The sequence below is a fragment of the Astyanax mexicanus genome, chromosome 10, assembly GCF_023375975.1.
Source record: "Astyanax mexicanus isolate ESR-SI-001 chromosome 10, AstMex3_surface, whole genome shotgun sequence".
Lineage (NCBI taxonomy): Eukaryota > Metazoa > Chordata > Actinopteri > Characiformes > Acestrorhamphidae > Astyanax > Astyanax mexicanus.
In genome coordinates this window covers 4,549,135-4,572,964 of record NC_064417.1, presented here as the reverse complement: position 1 = coordinate 4,572,964, position 23,830 = coordinate 4,549,135, and the positions used below count along the sequence as shown (strand labels likewise).

The window sequence follows — 23,830 nt, the reverse complement described above, 5'->3', positions numbered from 1 at the left end:
AGAAGGTGTGTGTGCGCCGCTCAAGCGGGACTAAGTGGGTCTGAGTAGTTGCGGTCAGCTGAGAATATGTGTGAATGTGTTTAACAAGTTTTCCTGTCGACATCCGGTCTGATCTAACACAAGACATCATTAGGGGATGGTTACGTAAGAGCCACAGATTCCTTGAACAGCACGAGTTTTAATAAAGTACTCATGTATACAGTGCATTTGTGTTTGGTAGATTATTTTTTTGTTGTAACAATTCTTCTTGCCAATAAATCTTATACAGTTGGAAGACCTGTTAATTTCTTCTTCAAATTGAGTCACATTTGTAAGGAACAAGCATTTGTGGGATGAGCAGTAGAGCTGAATATGTGCTGAGATTGTGACCATGAAAAATTTGCCAAATCCTCTCTGCCAATTCCAAACAGCTTGTTATTTTGCCATTGACTCATTTTGGTGTTTGAGGATGTAAAAAGCTGGAAAAAGAATGAATTAATATTCTATTTATTGTACGAAAATTTACACAGGCGCCATACATGGCCCCAAAAATGTAGGATATAAGCCCTTTAATGTACAATGAATTTAAAAAGAATAACAGTTTTCAGTATTTCTCTTTCTAATGGCTTTTACAAATACATCCAGCTTTGCAGGGGAGAAACAGAAATCACCTTTCAATATGTTTCTGGGCAAAATCAAACACCATGCTAGGCCAATACTAGGCCAACCATGTTGTAGTTCCAGTCTCCACCTGCTGAGAATGACTGCTTCAATGCTAATGCTAAAGTTATCACCAGGGCAGCTGCCAGCAGGCCGTGGATCTGGATATTAGTATCCTCTGCTGAGTGACTGACACAGGCTTCTGGGTAATGGCCCGGCTGGCAGACCCAGTGCTCCGCAGCATCTGTAGCAGCTGAGGTGTCTGGACTGAATAGGCTGGGCTGTCCAGGTGACAGTAAGGTCATGTTCTGGCAGGGATACAGGGTTGCGTTATGGCGGCCGAAGGGATTAGTCACAAGATACTGGCAGACTGGAGGAGTGTGGCTCTAAAGTGGCAGGAGGCGGAAGCCTGGTCCAATCAATTAATGTATGAGCTTTGCAGCTTGTCTCGATATTTGAGATTAAAGTCTTAGTTACACTAAACACATGTTCATTAGTTTCCAGAAAGAAAACTTAGGGATGCATTACTTCAACATAATGCGGGTAAGCAGGAAGTTCAGAATTAGAGTAATGCACTTGTCACTTATGGGTATCAAAACACTATTAAACTTCCCTTTATCTGGGTCAGAGAAAGCCTTGTCTTCACCTTTTTTATCAGTATCACTACGAAATTCATTCGTAAAGAGTGTAGAACATAAAATTCAATAATTTTATAACTTGGTTTTTTAAAAAAAAGTGTCTAAACAGCTGCATCATGCCATCACACTTCTGTATACCGTATTTTTCGCACGATAAGGCGCACTCAAAATCCTTTAATTTTCCCAATAATCGTCTGTGTGCCTTATAATCGGTGCATCTTATGCATAAATTCTACCAGTCAGGTATTAAGGAGCAGTAAAGCCACTCCACTGAAATACAGAGTTATACAGGAGTTCCAGTTTAGTTCTTCAACATTGAAACTGAAACAGTATTAGCATTACCCTCTAACTGTGCTAAGTGCTAGCTCTTTTTCTGTTTAAAGGTGAGTATTATTGGCTTGTAGGCTGCTGCTAACCCCAACTAGCACTCCTGGAGCAGCATTAGCATTAGCTACTTAGTGCGAGTATATTGGACTGTAGCCTGCTAGCTAATAGGGATCCTCATTGTAACACTAGCGGTTAGTAGCTTACTTAGCTTAGCTTAGCTTTACTTAACTTAATTACCACCACTACCCAGCGCTGAGACCTGCTGAATTAGAAGGAAAACATGGCAACGCCCCTATTCCTTACTAGTGTCACAAAATGTGGCTTATAATCCGGTGCGCACTATATATGGAAATAGACCAGAAAATAGACATTCTTTGACAGGGCGCCTTATAATCTGATGCCCCTTATATTGCAAAAAATACAGCACATTGACTTTAGCATTATTGCCACATTATTACCCCTCAGTGAATAGAACACCCTAAATTCAATGAGGGGAAAAAGCTCAAACCACCAAAGTATTTTGTTGAGTTTTCTTTACAACAATTTTACTTTAGGACAGCAAGGCCATGTGTTTACGATGCTGGTTAATATAAAGGGACTGTTTATGTGTACGTGGGCCCATACACTTCAATCACAGCATAGTTTTACAATAGAAAACATCAGTTACTGATGATTAAAAGGGTTAATTGCTGAATAAGCTTTGCATCAGAGGCAGAAATCCACAGGCTTAAACAGAAACTCCAAGAAAATGAGCTTTCCATTCCTTAATGACTGAGATATATCTGTATACCACAGACAGGCATACAGTAAGTGCTGTACTGCAGATTTATTTCTTGCCTGTTTATCTCAGCACTCCTCTTTCACACATATAAATCTGTAGGGAGAGGAGCAGTACTGGATATTTTGGGATCCTACTTTGCTTGCTGTTGTAAAGAGGATGAGTGGAAGAATGGAGAGCTAGAGTAAGCGAGAGAGCATTTCTCTCATGTCATTTCTGTATTGAGTGCTGCTGTTCTTATATAAAGAACATTTAAACAGTGTGTTAAACATTTATATTATAAACCCTACCAATCAAAAGTTTTAGAAAACCCCCATATTTTACCTTTCTTTTTGCCATTTAAGCTCTTCAGGTCCAGTCAATAATGGGAAATGGTACAAAATCCAGTGTATAACATTTTTGTAAATTGGAACAGTAAATTTCCAGGACCTTTAAACAAAGAGTAATGAACTAAAAACTGGAAATATTATTATATTGTAATAAAAAAAACTTTTAGCTCAACTTAACATTAGACAAAATCTTAGTTTCATCAGTGAAGAGTTAGAAAATTAGAGGTCTTATAGGTGAAGTGATTAATAGTAATAAAAAAAATAATTAATAAGATGATAAAGTAAAAAAAGCAGCTTGTCTGGACTTTTGCACTGCTACTGGACTATTAAAAAAATTGGGTGTTCTAAAACTTTTGACCGGTGCTGTACATCTATGCTTAGATTCAGATTATGTTTCAAGATTGTTTTTAGAGGAAACTTAAATTAGTAGAGAAGGTGGGGGGTTCTAATATATACATGTTCCTAAATAGCTATGCACATATACAGGCTCGTAACAGTTGCTCCCCTTGTGAAAAAACATAGATTAACTGTACTAAAATTTAACTATTTTTAATATACTTAAGTAGGATTTAAACATACTACTTCATGTATGTAATCTTATATTTTAAATATGCTTACAGTAAATTTATAATTTATTTAAGAAGTATTACAAATGTATCACAATTATACACCGGGTATATTAGAAATGTACTAAGAATTGATGTTAAATATATATGATCTATTTACATTAGAGTACAAATATGTTTGTTGTACCTGTCTTTTGTAAGTAGCACAAATCTAGTATACTTAGTTGGGTATAAAAAATATATTTTACATATATATATTACACTGTACTACAATTTTTAGCGTGTAACAAATTTCCTTTTTTTGTTACATTTTTTTATTTGACATTTAAATGTGTTATTTAACACTGAATCCTAGAATGTACTAATATTTATATTTTCCTAACTATAATTACAGAGCATTGAAATACATTTTTAACTGTTATATTAATGTAATACTTAAATATATATTTTACAACATTTACCAATGTAGTAACTTTATTTACTTTCTAAAAGTTACATGATGTCACGCGGCCGTGTTCTCCTTCCACGCTACCTGACTCCATTTCCCAAGATCCCATGAACAGTAACGTCAACAACTCACGCTCACCTTCACCCAATCATGTTACGCTCCGACGCTCAGACTCACCTGTGTTCTGAGTTAGTTCCGGTTCATTTCCCTCTAGCTTCCTGTATTTAAGGCGGCCGCTTGTAAACAAACTCCGCGAGGTATTGTTAACTCATGTTACATACTAAGCGTTTCCCTGTGTATTGTTTTTGCCTTCTCGTTACGACCCTATTTTCGGATTATCGGTTTATGTCTTTTGTTTTGCCCTTTCTGGATTTGATGTATGGTTGGACTGTTTCTCGGTTACGAACTCGGACTGTATTTTTGACTACGTCTTCTGTCATCGGTGAGATCTTTGTTTGCCTGGCTATTCTGTTAGCAGTATCTGTTAGCTTTACTGCTAATAAACCTGTTTGTATTTTTAACTCGGCTCGCGTCACTCCTCACTACCTGGCGTCACAGAATACCTCGCCTGAAGTGATGGCCGAGTTTAATGATCTCCAGCAGGCAGTCGGGAACCAGGGGAGGGTTCTCGAACAGCATAGCCAGCTTTTTGAGAGCCTTGCTAACACCGTTACTGCTCTTACTACCCAGCAGTCAGATCAACACTCTCAGCTAGCTCAGATAACTGCTAGCCTTCAGGATATCGCTACTCAGCTTGCCCAGCTGAGAGTGGCCACTCCAGCTAGCCTAGCCTCTGCTAACCAGGCCCCGGTTAGCTCTCCTGCTATCGCTCCCTCGACAGCCGCTTTTCCGGTAAGCAAACCTGATAAATATGATGGTTCTCCAGATTTATGCAGAGGCTTTCTCTTGCAGATGTCACTATTTTTTGCTAATTCAGCAGTTAGTGCCGACGCTGCGCGTATTTCGTTTTTTATATCTCGTCTCACCGGCAAGGCTTTGGATTGGGCTACTGCTATTTGGCCTAGTATTGAAAATAGCCCATACGAGCATTTCCTCAGGGAATTTAAGTTGGTTTTTGATCACCCGCATCACGGACAATCTCAGGGAGAGTTATTGGTTCAGTTACGTCAAGGAAACCGACCCGTGTCTGATTTCGCTCTCGAATTCCGTACTTTGGCTGCTGGTAGTGGTTGGAATGAACCAGCTCTACGCGTGATGTTTCGAAATGGACTCAGGGCTGATGTTTTGGCCGAATTAGCTTGCAAGGATGATGGGCTGCCTTTGGATGAACTTATATCTTTAGCCATCAGACTTGATCAGCTCAAACAGAGCTCAGTACCTGGCCGTAGAGCTGCTGCTACTTCTCCTCGTTTTGCTACGCCACGCGCATCTGGATTTACTCCACGGACCACACTCAGGGATGAGGAACCCATGCAAGTAGACGCTACCCGTTTGTCAAAAGAAGAAAGAAAGCGACGATTTCAAGCTGGATTATGCTTCTATTGTGGCAGTGCAGATCATGTGTTGCGAGATTGTCAGCTTTGCCCCTCCCGAGTTCAACGCCAAGATACTTCAGGCTCGTCCTACGGTGGGCTCTCCCATGGTTATCATGGCAACCCGGACCGTCCATATGAGCCATCTGCTACTAACTCGGGAAAGCGTGTGGAGAGGATTCCACACGCTAAAGGGGTAAGCCGACTTAGTCCTGATATGTTTTCAAGATCTTTTATTATTTCTGTTGTTCTGTTCTGCCAGTCTTCTTCATTTGTGTTTCCAGCCCTGATTGATTCCGGTGCCGAGGGGAACTTTATACACGAGCAGCTGACCAGACAACTCCAGATTCCGTTCGAACAATTGGAAAATCCTATGAGACTGTCTGCGGTGGATGGGACCCCAGTTGGCCGAGGAGCTGTTTCCCACACCACCACACCTGTCAAGCTCAACGTCAGCGCTCTGCACTCAGAAGAGATCAGGTTTTTTGTGATGAAGGACACTAATTATCAAATTATATTAGGACTTCCATGGTTGAAAAAACATAATCCTCTGATTTCTTGGTCTAACTGTGAAATTATTTCTTGATCTCCATACTGTCATGATCACTGCATTACTGTTCCTAAATTAATGATCCAATCTACTACTGTAGAGAGTCCTGGCCTGGAGTCACTTGCACATATTCCTCCTTATTACTCTGATCTGAATGAAGTTTTTAGCAAGTCACGTGCTACTCAACTTCCCCCACATCGCTCCTATGACTGTGCTATAGAGCTTATAGACAATCAGATACCTCCCAAGTCACGTATATATCCTTTAACTCAAACTGAGGAACGTGCTATGGAGGAGTATGTGCAGGAGGCTCTATCTCAGGGGTTCATTCGTCATTCCACCTCTCCTGTAGCTGCATCCTTTTTCTTTGTCAAAAAAAAGGATGGAGGTCTGCGCCCATGTATCGACTATCGACAACTAAATGCAGTTACCAAAACTTATCCCTATCCTCTCCCTTTAGTACCTGTAGCGCTTGAACAACTACGCGGAGCTTCCATCTTCACTAAATTAGATCTCCGCAGTGCTTATAACTTGGTGAGAATTAGAGAGGGTGATGAGTGGAAGACTGCCTTTTTCACCACTAGGGGGCACTATGAATACTTAGTTATGCCGTTTGGTCTCAAGAACGCCCCGTCCGTATTCCAATCTTTCATAAACGATGTACTCCGTGACATGCTAGGAAAATTTGTCATAGCTTTTATAGACGACATTCTAATTTATTCATCTGACTTGACTACACACATTTCCCATGTTCGTGCGGTATTGACCCGTCTTCTCCAAAACCAGCTTTTCGTTAAAGCGGAAAAATGTGAATTTAATCTGTCTACCATTTCCTTTTTGGGTTATGTTATTAGTGCCAGAGGCATTACTATGGATGATAGGAAGATTCAGGCTGTAGTTAACTGGCCTACCCCTAGATCAGTAAAGGAACTACAAAGATTTCTTGGTTTCGCAAACTTTTATAGAAGATTTATTCGTAATTATAGTTCTGTAGCTGCTCCACTGACCAATCTATTGAAACGGAATGCTAGAAAGTTGATCTGGTCTGAAGAAGCATCAAATGCTTTCTCTTCTCTCAAAGAGGTGTTTACTTCAGCTCCCTTGTTAAAACATCCAGATCCTAAGGAGCCCTTTGTTGTTGAGGTAGATGCATCCAGTGTTGGAGTAGGTGCTGTCCTCTCCCAAAATATTGGCTCTCCCAGTAAGATGCACCCTGTAGCCTACTTCTCCCACAAACTCTCCCCTGCTGAACGGAACTATGGTATTGGTGATCGTGAACTATTGGCCATTAAATTAGCTTTAGAAGAATGGAGACACTGGTTAGAGGGAGCACTACATCCTTTCGTGGTAATAACTGATCACAGAAATTTAGAATTCTTGAGATCTATGAAAAGTATGAATTCACGTCAAGCACGTTGGTCTGTCTTCTTTGCTCGTTTCAATTTTGTAATCACTTATCGACCTGGCTCCAGAAACACCAAGGCAGATGCCCTCTCACGAATTTATGAGGAAGATAATGTAGAAACCTCAGAACCCTCTACAATTCTAAAACCAGGTATAGTTCTAGCTCCTATCAGATGGGACATCTCGGAGGAGATTAATCTAATTAACTCTACATCCCCTCCTCCTTTGCAGTGCCCCCCAGACAAATCTTATGTACCAGACCAGTGCAGAGATAGACTCATTACTTGGGCACACACTTCTCCTACTTCAGGACATCCTGGCGAGACTCGCACTTTTCAATTATTAGAGAGTCGTTTCTGGTGGGAAAATATGCGATCTGACATCCACAATTTTGTAGCCTCCTGTACTGTGTGTGCTCAGAGTAAAACTCCCCGTACTCTACCTGCCGGTAAATTAGTACCTCTGCCTGTTCCTGCTCGGCCTTGGTCTCACTTAGCTGTCGATTTTGTTTCTGATCTTCCTGAATCTATGGGTCACACAGTTATCATGACAGTTATAGACCGTTTCTCTCGCGGAGTTAGGTTCATTCCTTTTAGTAAAATGCCTACGGCCCTAGAAACTGCTGAAGCCATTTTTATTCATGTTTTTCGTGTTTTTGGTATCCCTGAAGATATTGTCTCTGATCGTGGTCCCCAATTTATTTCTCAAGTTTGGTCTGCCTTTATGAGTAGTTTGGGTATATCTGTTAGTTTATCTTCTGGCTATCACCCTCAAAGCAATGGACAATGTGAGAGAATGAATCAGGAGCTAGGAAAGTTTTTGAGAATCTATTGTTCTAACAATGTCCATGATTGGGCCAAATTTCTCCCTTGGGCGGAACTAGCTCAGAACTCACTGATCAGTTCCACTACTAAAATGACACCTTTTCAATGCTTTTTAGGATATCAACCACCCATCATGCCCTGGTCAGCCGAACCTTCTAATATTCCTGCGGTAGACGATTGGATGCGTCGGAGCGAGGAAGTGTGGGAGGAGACTCACAGACGCATTGAGGCTGTTTTACAACGGCAGAAACAACAGGCTGATCGCCTACGCCGTGAGACCCCCCTTTACTCTCCTGGTGATCGGGTTTGGCTATCTACCAGGGATTTCCGGCAACCAGATGCTAATAAGAAACTTTCAGTTAAGTATATTGGCCCTTTCAAAGTCATTAAGAGAATTAATGAAGTTACCTACCGTCTCGATCTACCCTCTCACTACCGTGTATGCCCTTCTTTTCATGTGTCTTTATTAAAGCCGGTTATCCCTGGTCCGTTGGATGAGACATCGCTTGGGGCGTCTCCTCCTCCTCCGGTGGCTATGGACGGTGGCCCGGTTTATGCGGTAGAACGACTTTTGGACTCCAGGAGGAGAAGGGGAGCCCTGGAGTATCTGGTGGACTGGAAGGGCTACGGACCTGAGGAAAGAAGTTGGGTTCCGGCAACTGATGTCCTGGATCCTTTAATGGTGGATGACTTTCACCGGTCTCATCCATCCCGTCCTGCACCACGCCCCAGAGGTCGCCCTAGGAGAAGGTCTCCAGGTCCAAGAAGGGGTAGACGCGGTGGTTCTGTCTCTGTCCGGTCCCTCAGTTCGGTCCGCAGTCCCAGGAGGGGTCGTCCCAGGTCCAGGGCTTCCATCCATTCCGTTCCCGTTTCTGGGCCACCTGTTCAGGACTCCGCTGAGGTTGGGGGGGCTGTCTCCTTGTGTCGTCCTCATCCTTCGGATTATTCGGACTCTTTGGAGGGGGGTACTGTCACGCGGCCGTGTTCTCCTTCCACGCTACCTGACTCCATTTCCCAAGATCCCATGAACAGTAACGTCAACAACTCACGCTCACCTTCACCCAATCATGTTACGCTCCGACGCTCAGACTCACCTGTGTTCTGAGTTAGTTCCGGTTCATTTCCCTCTAGCTTCCTGTATTTAAGGCGGCCGCTTGTAAACAAACTCCGCGAGGTATTGTTAACTCATGTTACATACTAAGCGTTTCCCTGTGTATTGTTTTTGCCTTCTCGTTACGACCCTATTTTCGGATTATCGGTTTATGTCTTTTGTTTTGCCCTTTCTGGATTTGATGTATGGTTGGACTGTTTCTCGGTTACGAACTCGGACTGTATTTTTGACTACGTCTTCTGTCATCGGTGAGATCTTTGTTTGCCTGGCTATTCTGTTAGCAGTATCTGTTAGCTTTACTGCTAATAAACCTGTTTGTATTTTTAACTCGGCTCGCGTCACTCCTCACTACCTGGCGTCACACATGAGACATAGTACTTTAAGTGAACTACTGTACTGTTTTAACACACAAACAGGATATTTTAGAAGTATACTGAATTACATTAATCTAAAAGTGTACTTCATAGTAGCCTATTTATTTAAAATACATTATATTGTACTTTTTAAAAGTATGATCAACATTTACTTTCAAACATTTGATGGAAGCATGAAATTAATGTACTTTTAATATATTTTAGGCAGGTATATAAATCTGTACAGTTAGACATTTCTCAATATGTTTTACTTACAATTAAGTATTTTTTTTTATCAGGGTCACCATGCTGCAATTTAATTAATAAATATGTTATGTATTTATTTTGTTTACCATTATGCTGCTTTTAGCTATAGATTTTCAGTCCAGGTTAGCCTGTGTCACTAATACTAACTTATACAACTGGTCTGACCTCTGTGATTTATGTCGTTTATCATTGCGTAAAGATATAAAGTGGAATATTTAGAGATAAAACTTACCTGATTTTACTGAAAGTAGTTTATACGTTTTTATTTAGGTGAACAAAACTTAAGTAATACCATCTATTAGGGTCAGCTGTCTAGGCCAAGCATCATAATCCCCACTGCACACCACAATGCAATATCCTCATATTTTATTCATACAGCTGCAAGCTTCTTTTTTGCCATTGACCTGGACTCCACATAGCATGTTTTAACCGTCTGTGAAGCCAGATGGCTAATAGACTATACAGTTCCATAGTTACAACTTCCACACTGTGCTAAACTGAGACGGCGCTGTCTGCTGACCTCCTTCTCAATCACAACATGCCACACCTGCTGTTTCAGTAAGCGGCGCAGGAGGTGTCCTGACCTAGCTCCTGACCTACCTGATCATATAAAGGCAGAAAAAGGTTATTTGTGGTTATTTATACTTTAGAATGACAGTTAAATAGTCAACTTGAGCTAGAAACCTGACAACAGAATCACAAATCAGTTCAAATTTAAATAAAATACTTCACATTTAGAGAATTTAAATGTGTATATAGTTAACACATCATGTGAAATCATGTGTACAGTTATTTTAAAACCTTTTTGCTGACTCAAGTCCTCATTTAAGATATCATTATTATTATTACGCTTATTTTTTAATTAAATTGCTGTAGAATGAGTCAAATAAAAAAAAAGGGATTCAGAATAGCTTTTAAAGGATCCATAAAATGCTGAAAAATCACCAGAAAAGGTATAAAGGTTTGTTGGCAAGCTTTATTACATTATAACATTATTATTACATTATTACAGATCAATTCAAATCTAAACATAATTTACTCCAGTAATTTAACTGATTAAACAGATTCATTTTGAGGCTGGCTGAGAGGGAAACATAAACCTCATAAATATAAAAAAATAACAGCATAAACATAGATATGTAATTATGTTTTATGTATGGTATGTATATTTGTTTCACATATTTTATCATATAACATTGGTTCTGTCTATTTGTAGTCAGGACAGAAAAACTACAATACAAACTGGTCGGAGCTGACAAAAAGGCTACAGTATCTCTTATATATGCAGCTTTGGAAAAAAATAAGAGATCACTTTAGTTTCTGAATCAGTTTCTCCGATTTGAACACTGTTCAACAGTTTTGAACACTGTTGTTTTATTCTATAAACTATGGACAATATTTCTCCCAAATGCAAAAAAAAAAGTTCATTTTCATAAAGTTTCAGAGTTCAGAAATCAATATTTGGTGGAATAACCCTGGTTTTTAAACAAAGTTTTGATGCATCTTGTTCTCCTCCACCAGTCTTACACACTGCTTTTGGATAACTTCATGGTTGGTTGCTTTGATAGCTTGTGATCATCCATCGTCCTCTTGATTATATTCCAGAGTTTTTTTTAATTTGGTAAAATCAAAAAGACTCATCATTTTTAAGTGGTCTCTTATTTTTTTTCAGAGCTGTGTATCCAAGATATTGTCAGCTAAGAACAGAAACCTGAGGCTGCATTGGATGAAAACAGGCTCACCAAAAGTGCTCAACTGTTCTTTTGTTAACATCTTTTTATTCATTTTCTTACAATTAGTAAACTTTGCATTTTGATGGAACATGATCAGAGGAAAAAGACATGGGGTTAGTTACATATAAAAACACGAGGAAATAGAGAGTATATAAAAATAATAAATAAACATATAAATCAGTGTTTACAAAGCTTTTGCATACAAAGCTGTTCTTCAGTGGTCTTCCCAGATCTGAATCCAGTAGAGCACCGCTGGGATGTGATGAACAGTGCTGAAGGTGCTTCTCAAAAATCTGCAGAAATGGTCAGCATATGTTCTCAACATCTTGTGGAATCCATGTTTTAAAGAACTGAAGCTTTTTTTAAGCCAATGGAGGTCCAGCATTATTATAGTGATCCAAATAAAGAGCTCAGTGACTCAATAGCAAGAGACATTGACCATTTAAGCATTTGGATACCACTTTAAAATAAGACTACCTTTATAAAGGGTTTATAAATGGTTCACAATTAGTTTATTAATGTTACTAATTAGGTTGTAAATGCCTTAAAATCATTAATAACCAGTTATAACACATACATAGAAAGGGCAACAATATAGATGGCTGCGGGTTCACTATTTGGCAAACAACAGGCCATTGTTGCCCTACGTATGTGTTATAACTGATTATTAATGATTAATAAACTAATTGTAAACCATTTATAAACCGTTTATAACCCATTGTTTTTTGGGTTATAAACGGCAGCCAATCAGAACATCAGTCTTAGAGGCATGGCAAAAAATAGACAAAACTGGAGATGAAAAATACAGTAAATTAAAAATACAGAAAAATGGCTAATGACTCATCAAATGTCATAAGTGGAGCTTAGGGATGTAGAAATGTGGGATATGTGCCCTCAAATGAGTCAGACTACAGAGGCTGGAGAGATTGGTGTCTGGCTCTGTCCCTGGAGATCCTCTGTGTTTTCAGTGCCTTAGCCCACATCACTCAGCTTACCGGCTAATGAATAATAAGCCCTGTACAGTAAATACCCTGCCATCGGTCTGTCCAGCTCAGATCCAGATGCTTCAAAATAAGGGTCCCAATAACAGTCCCAGGCTGACGTCTAAAATCATCAGTTTGGATACCAGCCAGTCCACAGACTGAGATCCATCAAGTCAAGCAGACGAGGGCTTTTTAATGAGCCATTTTAAATCAGGAGTAACCCATTTTTTCAGATTATAAATAAAAAAGCTAAAAATAAAATCTGTGTGACAACTGAACAGCTGGTGTTTCACTACTGAGAGAAACTAAACTGGGATGCTGAGATGGAGCGGGTGTTAGGTTAAGCTAACAATAAAACATCCGGAAAAATAAAGCCTGAAGTGCGAAAGAAGAAATTTAACAGGGTAAAATTAATTAATTCTGCTTATCGTTTAACAACATGAAACACCGCAAACCACTTCAAAAGAGTGAGTAGATATAGCCATATATATCAGTTTGAGCCCCATGGGTTGGGCAAAAAATCAACCCTTTTACAACTTAAATTACACACAGCTTTGGAAAAATTAAGAGAGCACTTCAGTTTCTGAATCAGTTTCTCTGATTTTGCTATTTATAGGTTTATGTTTGAGTAAAATTAACATTGTATGTTTTATTCTATAAACTACAGACAACATTTCCCCCAAATTTCAAATATTATCATTTAGAGCATTTATTTGGAGAAAATAAAAAAAAGCTATGCAGAGCTGTCAGACTTTAAATAATCCAAAGAAAACAAGTTCATATTCATAAAGAGTTCAGAAATCAATATTTGTGATCATCCATTTTTCGCTTGATTATATTCCAATTTGAAAAAAAAAAAAAAAAAAAACTTATAATTTCTAAGGGGTCTCTTTTTTTCAGAGTTTCTGTTTTTTCTTAGTTTACAGCTAAAATGTGTTCATATTTTAAGGAAAAGTACAGGCACTTAATAAACAACAAATTATTATTTAAATGTAGGTGAAACTACAGATTGCCAGATTTACCAATTTCAGGCCTATAATTTGTCTTTTAATCTAAAAATAATACAACTTTGCATTCTGTTAAATAAGAAACATTAGTTGTTTCTGTTTTGTTTGTTTTAATCATTTATACACGCATTTTAATGTTAAAAGCTAAATAAACACACACATATAAATTAAATAAAAATTTTAATCTGTCTCATTATTTACAAATCCATATGATGGCCTGATATTACATGTTGTCAATTAAGATAGGCTGCAATTCAGATCATTAATCATATCCACCATCTCCTTTACTCTTTTTAAATGTTAAAACATTTATATATGTTATAATGTACATGTTCAAAAAGAAATCAGTACAGAAACTCAAGCAATGTGTGTTGTCTGATTACTAGATACTTATATAAGGGGAAAAACCATGAATGAATAGTTGAATATTCTTAATAAATGGGGAAATCTGGTTCAACTGACAACATTCAGAGATGGATGCAGCTCTACTTAGAGCATCTCTTGGTTTCATACATTTGAAATTAAAATTTGATGGTTCTTCAGAAACTTTCAAAATCTGAAAGTTCTTGAAGGAAGCAAAAGTGTTTTTTCTATAATATCCTCCAAATAAAGGATGATTATACTACACTGTTGTGTCTTCATCCCATTCCTGTAGTCTTACCTCCTCTCTTCTCTTCTCTCTTGCATCCGAGTCCACCCACGGGCCCATGTTCACTTCCTTTGGAGACGTCCACCAGCAAGCAACTGAAGATCTGTTCTAAGGTGTCGCAGGAACTAGCAGGCAGACAGGGGAGAGTGTGTGAGAGTTTGTGGGTGTGTGAGTGTGTGAGTGTGTGTGTTATGGAGCCCTATCCAGTGATCCAGGCAGCTGGTGCTGAAATGTTTGGCGAAGATGGAGGAAGCAACCTGAGGCTGGGTCAGTGAGTGATGGAAGCAGGTGCATCCAGGCAACTATATACAGGATAGCTGGAGTGTTTATTTGTGTGTGCATCCATGTGTCCATCCATGTGTGTATGTGTGTGTGTGTGTGTGTGTCTGAGGCTTACACCCTCTCTATTTTACCTTGCAGATTAGAAAAAAAAAACAAAATATTTTGATAGTAACAAAAATTTCAGCTCTAAATAAAGGAAGAACTTCCTTTTTTTTAAGGAAAAGACGTTTGAGCTCAGAGCTGTCCTAAGAAATTAGGGGTGGGACAATATATATACCATATATATATATCATGTATATGAAATAAAGAAATCTGTTTTTATTTAAGCATAGATGCTCTAAACTTAAATATAAGCATGCTGTCCATCTTATTTTTCCACAAATCTATATGATGGCTGACATTTATAGAAACATAAAGCTTTAAACATGCAGTATTTATTAACTATCAAGCTTTAAACAGCACACCCTGAGATATTTTACCCTTTGCACTATTAAGCACATATGCAATATAATCTTTGACATTTATTGTAATGTATCTGTAAAGCATATAATGCTCCAGACTCCAGACACAGGCCAATTCACAGGACACATATATTCTAAACAATTCACATAATTTAACTCTTAATTTAACCCAATGCAAATTTACAACAAAAGTTACCTTTTAGATGCAATTTTTTGTCTTGGAATTCTTTCATGGACACCATTTTTCCTAGTCTCTTTCTGACCTTAACTGAGGCAAGTGAGGCCTGCAGTTATTTAGATGTTGCTCTGTTCTTTTGTGACCTCCTGGATGAGTTGTCAATTTACATTTGGCAGACACTTTTGTCCAAAGTGACTTACAATAGTGATGTGCATAGAGTAATTGAAGTTTAAAGGTAAAAACACATTTTACATAGGGCCTAAAGGAGGTCAAAGGAAAATAATGGGATAAAGGAGTGAAGGAGGGGAAGAAGGAAATGAGGTTAGAAGTGGTTAGTTTTTAGAGGTGTTAGGAGAGTAAGTGCTCTTTGAAGAGCTCTGTCTTCAGGAGTTCATTAAAGATAGTGAGAGATTCTCCTGATCTGGTAGTAGAAGGTAGTTAGTTAGAGGTGTTAGGAGAGTAAGTGCTCTTTGAATAGCTCTGTCTTCAGAAGTTCATTAAAGATAGTGAGAGATTCTCCTGATCTGGTAGTGGAAGGTAGTTAGTTAGAGGTGTTAGGAGAGTAAGAGCTCTTTGAAGAGCTCTGTCTTCAGGAGTTTATTAAAGATAGTGAGAGATTCTCCTGATCTGGTAGTGGAAGGTAGTTAGTTAGAGGTGTTAGGAGAGTAAGAGCTCAGTCTTCAGGAGTTTCTTAAAGATAGCAAGATTTTTTTTGTTTGTGAATAAGTTTTCTCATTGTGGTTCACTGGTGTCCCAAAGCCTTAGAAATGGTTTTGTAAACTTAGCAAGACTAAAAGATGTCAATGATTTTGTTTTAAAGCAAAAACAAAAGAAATACGAAATCAACATTTGACCATATTAATATAAATGTTAATAATTTACCATCTATTAATCTTTCCATTCATCCATCTATCCATCCATCCAGCCAGCGAGCCATCCACCTACCCATTCGTAATCGGGTATTTATAATGCTGACGATGCGAAAGGTCACAGTGAAGACAGGCGACTGTCCTAATGTTCTGCAGCTGCTGTCCGTGGTGCTGGAACACAGTGAGTGAATGAGTGTCTCAGGTAAGCTGAGAATTGTTATGTCATCCCCACATCTAGATAGTTCAAGTGCACATGGCACACACACACACATACCCACACATACACACTTATAGACACATACACACATCAAGAAAGGTTATGTTCCCTATAAAAAACATAAAAAGCTCGCACATCATGATCTGAAACGTAAGATTACGACTTAAACCAGAGGACACCACTCACATACACAAAACATCCAGTTCGGCTGCTGTTTTTTTATTTATTCCAGCCAAGCAAATAGCAGTTGAGATGAGCTGTAATATGAAGTGTTGTTGGCTAACCTGTCATATGCTAATAAATGTCATCCAGGGATCTCATTAAAACTGGCGTGTCACATGGAAGCACATGCAGGAGCAGATTTGGTTGAAGGCATAACGGGTTTAGCCTGCCGTCACTCTGCGTTCACTGAAAACTGCTTCCGCCAGCATGACCCAGGTCTCACCCTATAGAGTGAATATGGTTACACAAGAGCTTTTTCATGAGCTGGCACTGAACGTGTTTACAAACAAAGAAACAAGCATTACTCAGAAGTTCATAACCAGCATGAGCTTCTAAGCTACCCGGGTGTTATGTCATAATCTGGCAATATCAGGAAACGTGAGCCACTCTTATGCAATATTTTCCACACAAGCAATTACATTACAGGGTTCAACTAATGGTGTGTTCATTGGTGTGTGTGTGTGTGTGTGTCTGTCTGTCTGTGTGTTTTACATGTGTGTGTGTGTGTTGGCAATAGTAATGCACTCTAACAAAGCCATGCTCTCATTAAAAGAACAAGGAGGTGGGAGGGAGGGTCACAGTACACCCAGTAACCCTGCAAATCCAATTACACCTCGTTAGACTGAGGGAGCGTCCAGCTGTCCACCGTCCACTGCGTGCCAACAGGGGGACACTGTGTCTCGACCCAGTGGAACAATAGAGCAGATAACAGCGGCCTCTTACAGACAGGGAAACCTGCTTCTCGCTCTATTGTTATCCCCTCTGTACACAAACACAGCACTTCATCAACTACAAGGGGACAAAAGGGCACAGGGGCTTTGGCTGGGGTTCACCCTCCGAGCTGGCAGTGCCCGTACCGTGCCTGGGCAGATACGTTTCACTGGACACAAACCAACACGTTTATTCACAACGTGCCAGTGATGCAGCGAGTGAAGATCAGTTCAATTTCTCAGCTGATTCTGTGGCCAAAATACAAACACTGATATGTTTTTTTTAGAGTAGGGATGTCCCAATCAGGTTATTTTAGCCTCCAATCAAATAGAAATCTCTTAATGCTGAGTCTCATATATCTGATTTTTGTGTTTTTGTGTAAATATTATGATCACACACTTCAAATAAAATAAGCATCAGTAATAAAAATTGAAATAAACACTTTATTTTTGGTAGCAGTTCATATAACGGCACATGCAGTTTAATAGTGTCATTTTTATTACCGTTTTATAGAGTATTTAATATCTTACAATCCAGTCTGACTCTCCTCCCAGAACATTCAGCTCCCAGTTCCTTCAACACACTGCTGTCAAGGGACTTCGGCCCAATCTTCTTGGTGTCTCAATTAAAAATTGTTTAATTCAGCCACATTAGAGGGTTTTCCAGCAAGAAAGGCCTGTTCCAAAACCTTAATTTTTTTTTTAGCTATTCAGAGGTGGACTTGCTGGTGAGCTTTGGGTCATTGTCCTGCTGCAGAACCCAAGTATGCTTGATCTGATGGACAGGCATTTTCCTTTAGGATTTTTTGGTATATAACAGAATTCATGGTTCCATCAAGTACAGTTAGTCCAGGTCCTCCAGCAGTAAAGCAGCACCAGATAATCACACTGATCACTACCATCACCATGTTTTATGTTCAGTATGATGTTCTTTTACTGAAATTATGTATTAGTTTAACATGTAGAAGATGTTTGTTGTCAAATGTAAGATGGGACTTTTTGTTTTGTTTTGTTTTTTTGTTATTTTTGGTCAGCAATGTTTTTTTTGCCTTGGATCTCTCCTATTGGTAAATTTTTTACCCAGTCTCTTTGTTATCATTAAATCATCAACACTGACCTTAATTGAGGCAAGTGAGGCCTACAGTTTTTAGATGTTGTTATAGTTTTTTTTCGTGACCTCCTGGATGAGTTGTCCATGCCCTTTTGGAATAATTTCGGTAGGCTGGTCACTCCTGATAAGGTTCACCAGTGTTTCGTGAATAATAGCTCTTACTGTGATTTACTGGAGTCCCAAAGCTTTAGAGATACATTTGTAACCTTTTCCAGACTGATAAATGATTAGTTGATTCATCTTAATCTCATCTGTTTTTAAATTTTTTAAAGATTCTTCAGATATTCATAATGTGTTGCTATTTGAGATCTTTTAGCAGCTTTATGTTGTCAGATAATAAATTATTTCTTGATTATACAGTTCGGGAAGTAATCAGGCCTGATTGTGGACAGTGAATTAATGGGAGGGGGGGATTTACTATTTCACTGGTCAAGGATTGTTTGGATAGCTTTTTTCCCTTAATAAATAAAATTATTACTCTGGTTAGTAAATTTGTCTAATATTAAAATGTAAGTATGACAAAAAAGAACAAGCAAAAGAAGTCTTTAAGGGGCAAACACTTTTTTTCAGCACTGCATACATATTTGGCCACAAGATTATAGTGACCAATAGATCAAACACTGAGGCCACAAAATAAGCTTTTTTTGTGGAGTGTAAACCAACACCAGAAGATCTTTACTCAGAGAAATAGCTTACTTAATGGCATATTTTACAAACGTTAGACATATTAACTGCTGACCTTAAATGTCAAAATGTACGTAGTTTAGTTATTATATTTTATTTAAAACACAAAATGAACCTAAAGCAAATAATGAACAGTACATCACTAATTGAAACAGAACAGTAAATGATGAGAGAGAATTCTTCTTTATCACTTTAAACTGTCTACCATGCTTTACATCTAGGAGCAGCTGTGGGACACAGCAGAGTTAATGTGAAATGGCTGAGCTTAAATTGGAGTATCCTCAGTGGGATCAGATACTATCAGGTGAGGAGATCATCAGGGTAATGGCTGTCTCGCTGAGATCCACGCTGTGGGGGTCTTGGCAGCTCAGCGAGGGCTGGCTGCAGGTGCTTTCACACAGTAAATTCACTTTCCTGCAGTGAAGCTCCAGTGTAGTTTTAAGCTGCAGGTTCCTCTGGGTGGCTCTGTAGCAACTCAGCTTATTTTTCACATACAGCCTGGATGGAGCTAATTTTACTCATGTTTCAAATGTTCTATATTACTAAATTATTACTATGTATCTATAAATCTGAATCTAAGTAAACAGAATTTAGACTTTTTCAGCTGTTCCTATTTTACAAATACATTTCTTTTTGTTGTTTGTCGGTAATCTATAACCTCTATCTATAATTATCTGCCATTTTCTTGAAACTAAGAATTGGATTTCTCAATATTACTACTGACAAATACTGGGGACTGAAGGCCCTATCGTACACCCTGCACAAGGCGTGTAGTGATGCTTTTTGCTACCATATACCCTATCAACAGTTTATTTTCACGTCTTGCGTCCACCCCATTAAAATAGCGCTGGTGGAACACTTTGGGAGCAGAGAGATCTTCTTATAAGGTCAGCTTGATCTCTTGATTCACTCAATGATGAGCAGCTTCATCAAACCCAATGACAGTGCAGAACATCTATCGCTTTCCTATTAATAATAGTGTGGGTTTAGAATGATTCCTAACATTTTTATGATTGTAACAAGTAAAGATGCACTCCAGATACAGCATTTTAATACCTAAATACAGTAGTAATTACAGAACAGTAAGTATAGTAGTCCAACTTCATTTCTATACAGCTCTTTCTATTTTACTACAATATTAATTATGACTGTGCATCCACCATAATACATTATTTATAATACCTTGGCTTAAATCTATGTATCATCTATAGGGCTCTGCGTGGTCCAGTGGACTAAGGCGCTGCCACTATGATTAGCAGATCGCCGGTTCAAATCCTGTTCATGTAGCTTGCCATTGGCTACTGGAGCCATGAGCGAGCAAAATTGGCCTTGGTTTCTCTGAGCTTGTAGATGATACTCTCACCCTACATCACTCCGAAGGTTGATGTTGATCAGCACAAGGCGTCTGTGAGCTGATGTATCAGACCCGAGTCGCTGCGCTTTCGTCCAAGTGTGCAGAAAGAGGCGGTGGCTGGCTTTGTATGTGTCGGAGGAGGCATGTGCTAGTCTTCAACCTCCTGGTGTTGGGGCATCACTAGTGATAGGGGGAGTCCTAAAGAGTGTGTTGGGTAATTGGTCAAGTAAATTGGGAAGAAAATAGGAAAAAAAAATCTGTGATGACTTTTAAGGGCAAATAATTAAACATATGGCCCCAAAAACAGTCCTTTATGTTTTACAGGATTTAACAATAATTCAACCAGTAACCATAACTTATGTAACTCTCTCAACCAACAACATTGAGTAGATGTTCTGTGTGAATAGCTTATGTTATTCAGAGCATATCAGAGAGATGTGAAACGCATTAGCAGGAGATGATTAAGCTCTGAGAGCGTTCCCTCTGTAAACAGATGTACGCTGCCCACTCTTTTAGCACATTCAGAGAATCAACGCTACTGACAGCGGAGGCCGGAGGAAAAAAACTCCGCCAGTAGAGGAACACAAAGCATAGCCAGCCTCTGCACCCGAGTGCCAACAGTTTCCATGGCAGCTCGCTGTGGTGGAGATGACGCTGAGACTCGAAAAGCCTCAAGGTCTTTTCTGCCTCTCCTTCTCTCAGTTATTGGAACAGTAATTTGTTTGAGCAAAACAACTTAAGAACCCACGTCAATTCCTCTTTTAGCAGGATATGACTCAGGTTTCATATAGAGACTCCATCTGTGGAGATGAGTATTGGTTGATACTTATCTGCTCTACAGTTATTCAACATCTCTTCTACAAACCAGAAGTAAACTCTTTTTTTTTCTTCTTACTTTATCACATCTTCTCACCAATTTGGAAGACCAATTACCTATCATACTCATTTGGACTCCCCCCGATCACTAGTAATGCCCCAAACACTAGGAGGGATTCTCATTTCCAACTGCCACTGATGTAGCATTACTAGATAGTCAGCGCACTCGGATAAAAGAGAACTGGTTTTGATACATCAGCTAACAGATGCCTGTACTGGCTGACATCACCTTGGGAGTGAAACGTATGTCTCTGGATTCAAACTAGCAATCCTCTGAAACCTAGTGGCAGCATCTTAATACACTGGACAACTCGTGCTCAAATTATGCTTTTAAATAAGCGCTTAAGTGGTAGAACCTCATGTAATGAACTAGCTGGTCATTACACAGCCATTACTTATTATAAAGTTAATTTATAGTCAACTAGCTAAAGTAAATACGCAAATTCATGTAGCGTAGCTTGCTAGGAGATAGCAAATGTTGTCCGTTCTATCTTAAAAGGGTTTTGTTAAACACTTTTAGCTATTACTGAACTCTCTTAAAAACAGAATGTATCAAAAGTCGCAGTATATTTATTTTAATGTTACTTCAGGATTAACTGTAGCTCAAATGTATTAGCAAACCCAGTCACTGTAGCACTATTACTGCTCTGTCTTTAGAGGACTTTGTCAAACATTTAGCAGATTTTTATTAGAAATGACAGATGTACATGCTTAGACGAGTGACCCTGATGAGTTTAGCGTTAGCATTTGATTCGAGGTTGCTGCTTTACCTAAAATGGTGCATCAGTTTTCACAATTTCTATTATTCTTTTAATTAAATAAGTGGCAAAATATACACTGCACTATGTAAGATGGAACATATAATAAATAATTTTTCTAAAACAGGTTTTCTACGATATACATTGCCTTCCAAATGTGGTAAATATTAATTTAAAATAGAATTCTGTCGGCCAATATGTTTGACAACACAGACTATATCACCACACACTATGCAGGCTTTGTTTCTTTTATAGATTTTACACATCTTTCTTGTTTTCACCAGCAGTATCCAGCGGTAAAGCTAATTAGTGGAGAATGCAGAGCAAGCCGGTCAATACAGCTGATATGCAGGCATTGATCTCTCTGTTGAAGCAGGTCAGCGATTCAAGAACACTGCATTTCTCTTTCTTCAGGCAAAAAAACCCAAAGCTTATGTTGTCAACATACTTATTATAAAAGCACAGCATATTGGTGTTATTTCAACTCACTTTACCACATATATTACCATGATACTCTAAGTGCATTTGCGTCAATATAAGCATGGATGATATACACCTAGTCTTTGACTAAATTACACTCAAATTAAAATATTATTTAGATCTAGTTTCATAGACTCAGATTAGGCCTAAACCCACTATGTAAATTTGCCTCTGTTAAATCAACTAACAGTATTAAATCAACAGTACATTTATTGATTTAAAGTGGCACTAAACCCTCTGATTTTTACTGACTTCACCCAAATTTGAAAAAGGCTAAAAAATGGGAGGTTAGTTTGGAAGGGGCACTGGGTGATGTATGGGTTTAGAGGCAGGACAGGAGGGAGAGCTAAGATGGTGGGGGCGGGAGGGAGGGGGGCGTTATTATTGATTAATTGTGGCTGCAGGACAGATATTTTTCAAGCCAGAAAAAAAATCTGTTTTGGAAAATGAAGTGTAATAGGATGGAGTGCTACAGACTAGTATCTCTACAGCCCAGAGGGTTGTTGAACCCAATTGCAGAACAGTTGATCTCAATGCAGGTAAACCCAAGAAAGGGGAAAAAATAAATGGGTTGCAGTGCAATAGATCTGTCCCGACTAGTGATTTGAGACACAGCTGGGAAAAAAAGAGCCTTGTAAGGAGATAGGTAGCCCAAGAATTGGTGGAAAAACGAGAACGGGCGGAAAAACTGGTCACATATTGCCAACCCCTGCTTTATATCAGCTATTAATGGTAAAAAATATTGTTTAGGGTTTAATCATTGCTCTTTAACCTTTAACCTTACTGTATATACTGTACTCAAAATGATTTCTAATAGCAGTTTACCACTGACTACCACTAAGTCCCCTAACACTTGGCTCCAGTGACTCAGATAGAAAGGGCACACCAGTTTAGAGCCCGTGGATACACAAACTTACAGAGAAGCATTTGTTCCTTGTAAATCAGTCCAGTGAACATGCACAATGGCTCCTAACCTTTGTTTTACTACTGAACACTTTAAACTGACTGCAATAAAACCATATAAATAAACACAGAGTACCATTTCCAGCTGAGACAATTTACAGTCTCCAGCTTCTCTCTCTTATAAGCTTTTAGAGTAAGATTTTTTAAATTACATAATATACACATTTAATGTTTCTATAAACCAATGCAGTCCGATCCCAAAACTCTTCTAAAAGAATCTGCAACAGTGTTATTGTTCCTTATGTCTGAGCAGTGATTAGGCCTTTTAGTGAAGGTAGTTATTCTATTAGTAACTCCTGACCTCTAGTGGCCATCAACTCCAAAGTATTGCACTGTAAATGTACCACTTTTTCAAAGCTGCAGCTGCTTGATTCTAATGAATGCAAGGACCCACAGAAATAAGTTATTCTTATATTTTGTATATAGTAAAATATCTAACATTCAGCCAATTCAACCAATGCAATCAGAAATTAGAGACTGAGGCACTACTGCCCATTATAAGCAAACCTACAGTGGTATAAAAGAGTTTGGGCACCCCTGGTAATTTTCATGATTTTCCTTTATAA

The 23,830-nt window shown here is 38.8% G+C and overlaps 2 protein-coding genes across 2 annotated transcripts in view; one reads left to right on the top strand and one right to left on the bottom strand.

The window, feature by feature from the left end:
• The window catches only part of dyrk4 (dual-specificity tyrosine-(Y)-phosphorylation regulated kinase 4), a 49,114-nt gene extending 34,856 nt beyond the window's left edge, over positions 1–14,258 (bottom strand). Inside the window, exon 1 of the mRNA XM_015601648.3 lies at positions 14,112–14,258. Coding sequence (XP_015457134.2) covers positions 14,112–14,159 — 48 coding nt within the window. The 5' untranslated portion in view covers positions 14,160–14,258. The remainder of the gene's footprint in view (positions 1–14,111) is intronic.
• Positions 3,783–9,465, top strand: LOC125804762 (uncharacterized). The gene is made up of 2 exons (XM_049484197.1): positions 3,783–5,698; positions 8,113–9,465. The coding sequence occupies exons 1-2, from the start codon at positions 5,611–5,613 to the stop codon at positions 9,099–9,101; spliced, it is 1,077 nt and encodes a 358-aa protein (XP_049340154.1). The 5' UTR covers positions 3,783–5,610; the 3' UTR covers positions 9,102–9,465.
• Positions 14,259–23,830: the final 9,572 nt, after the last annotated feature.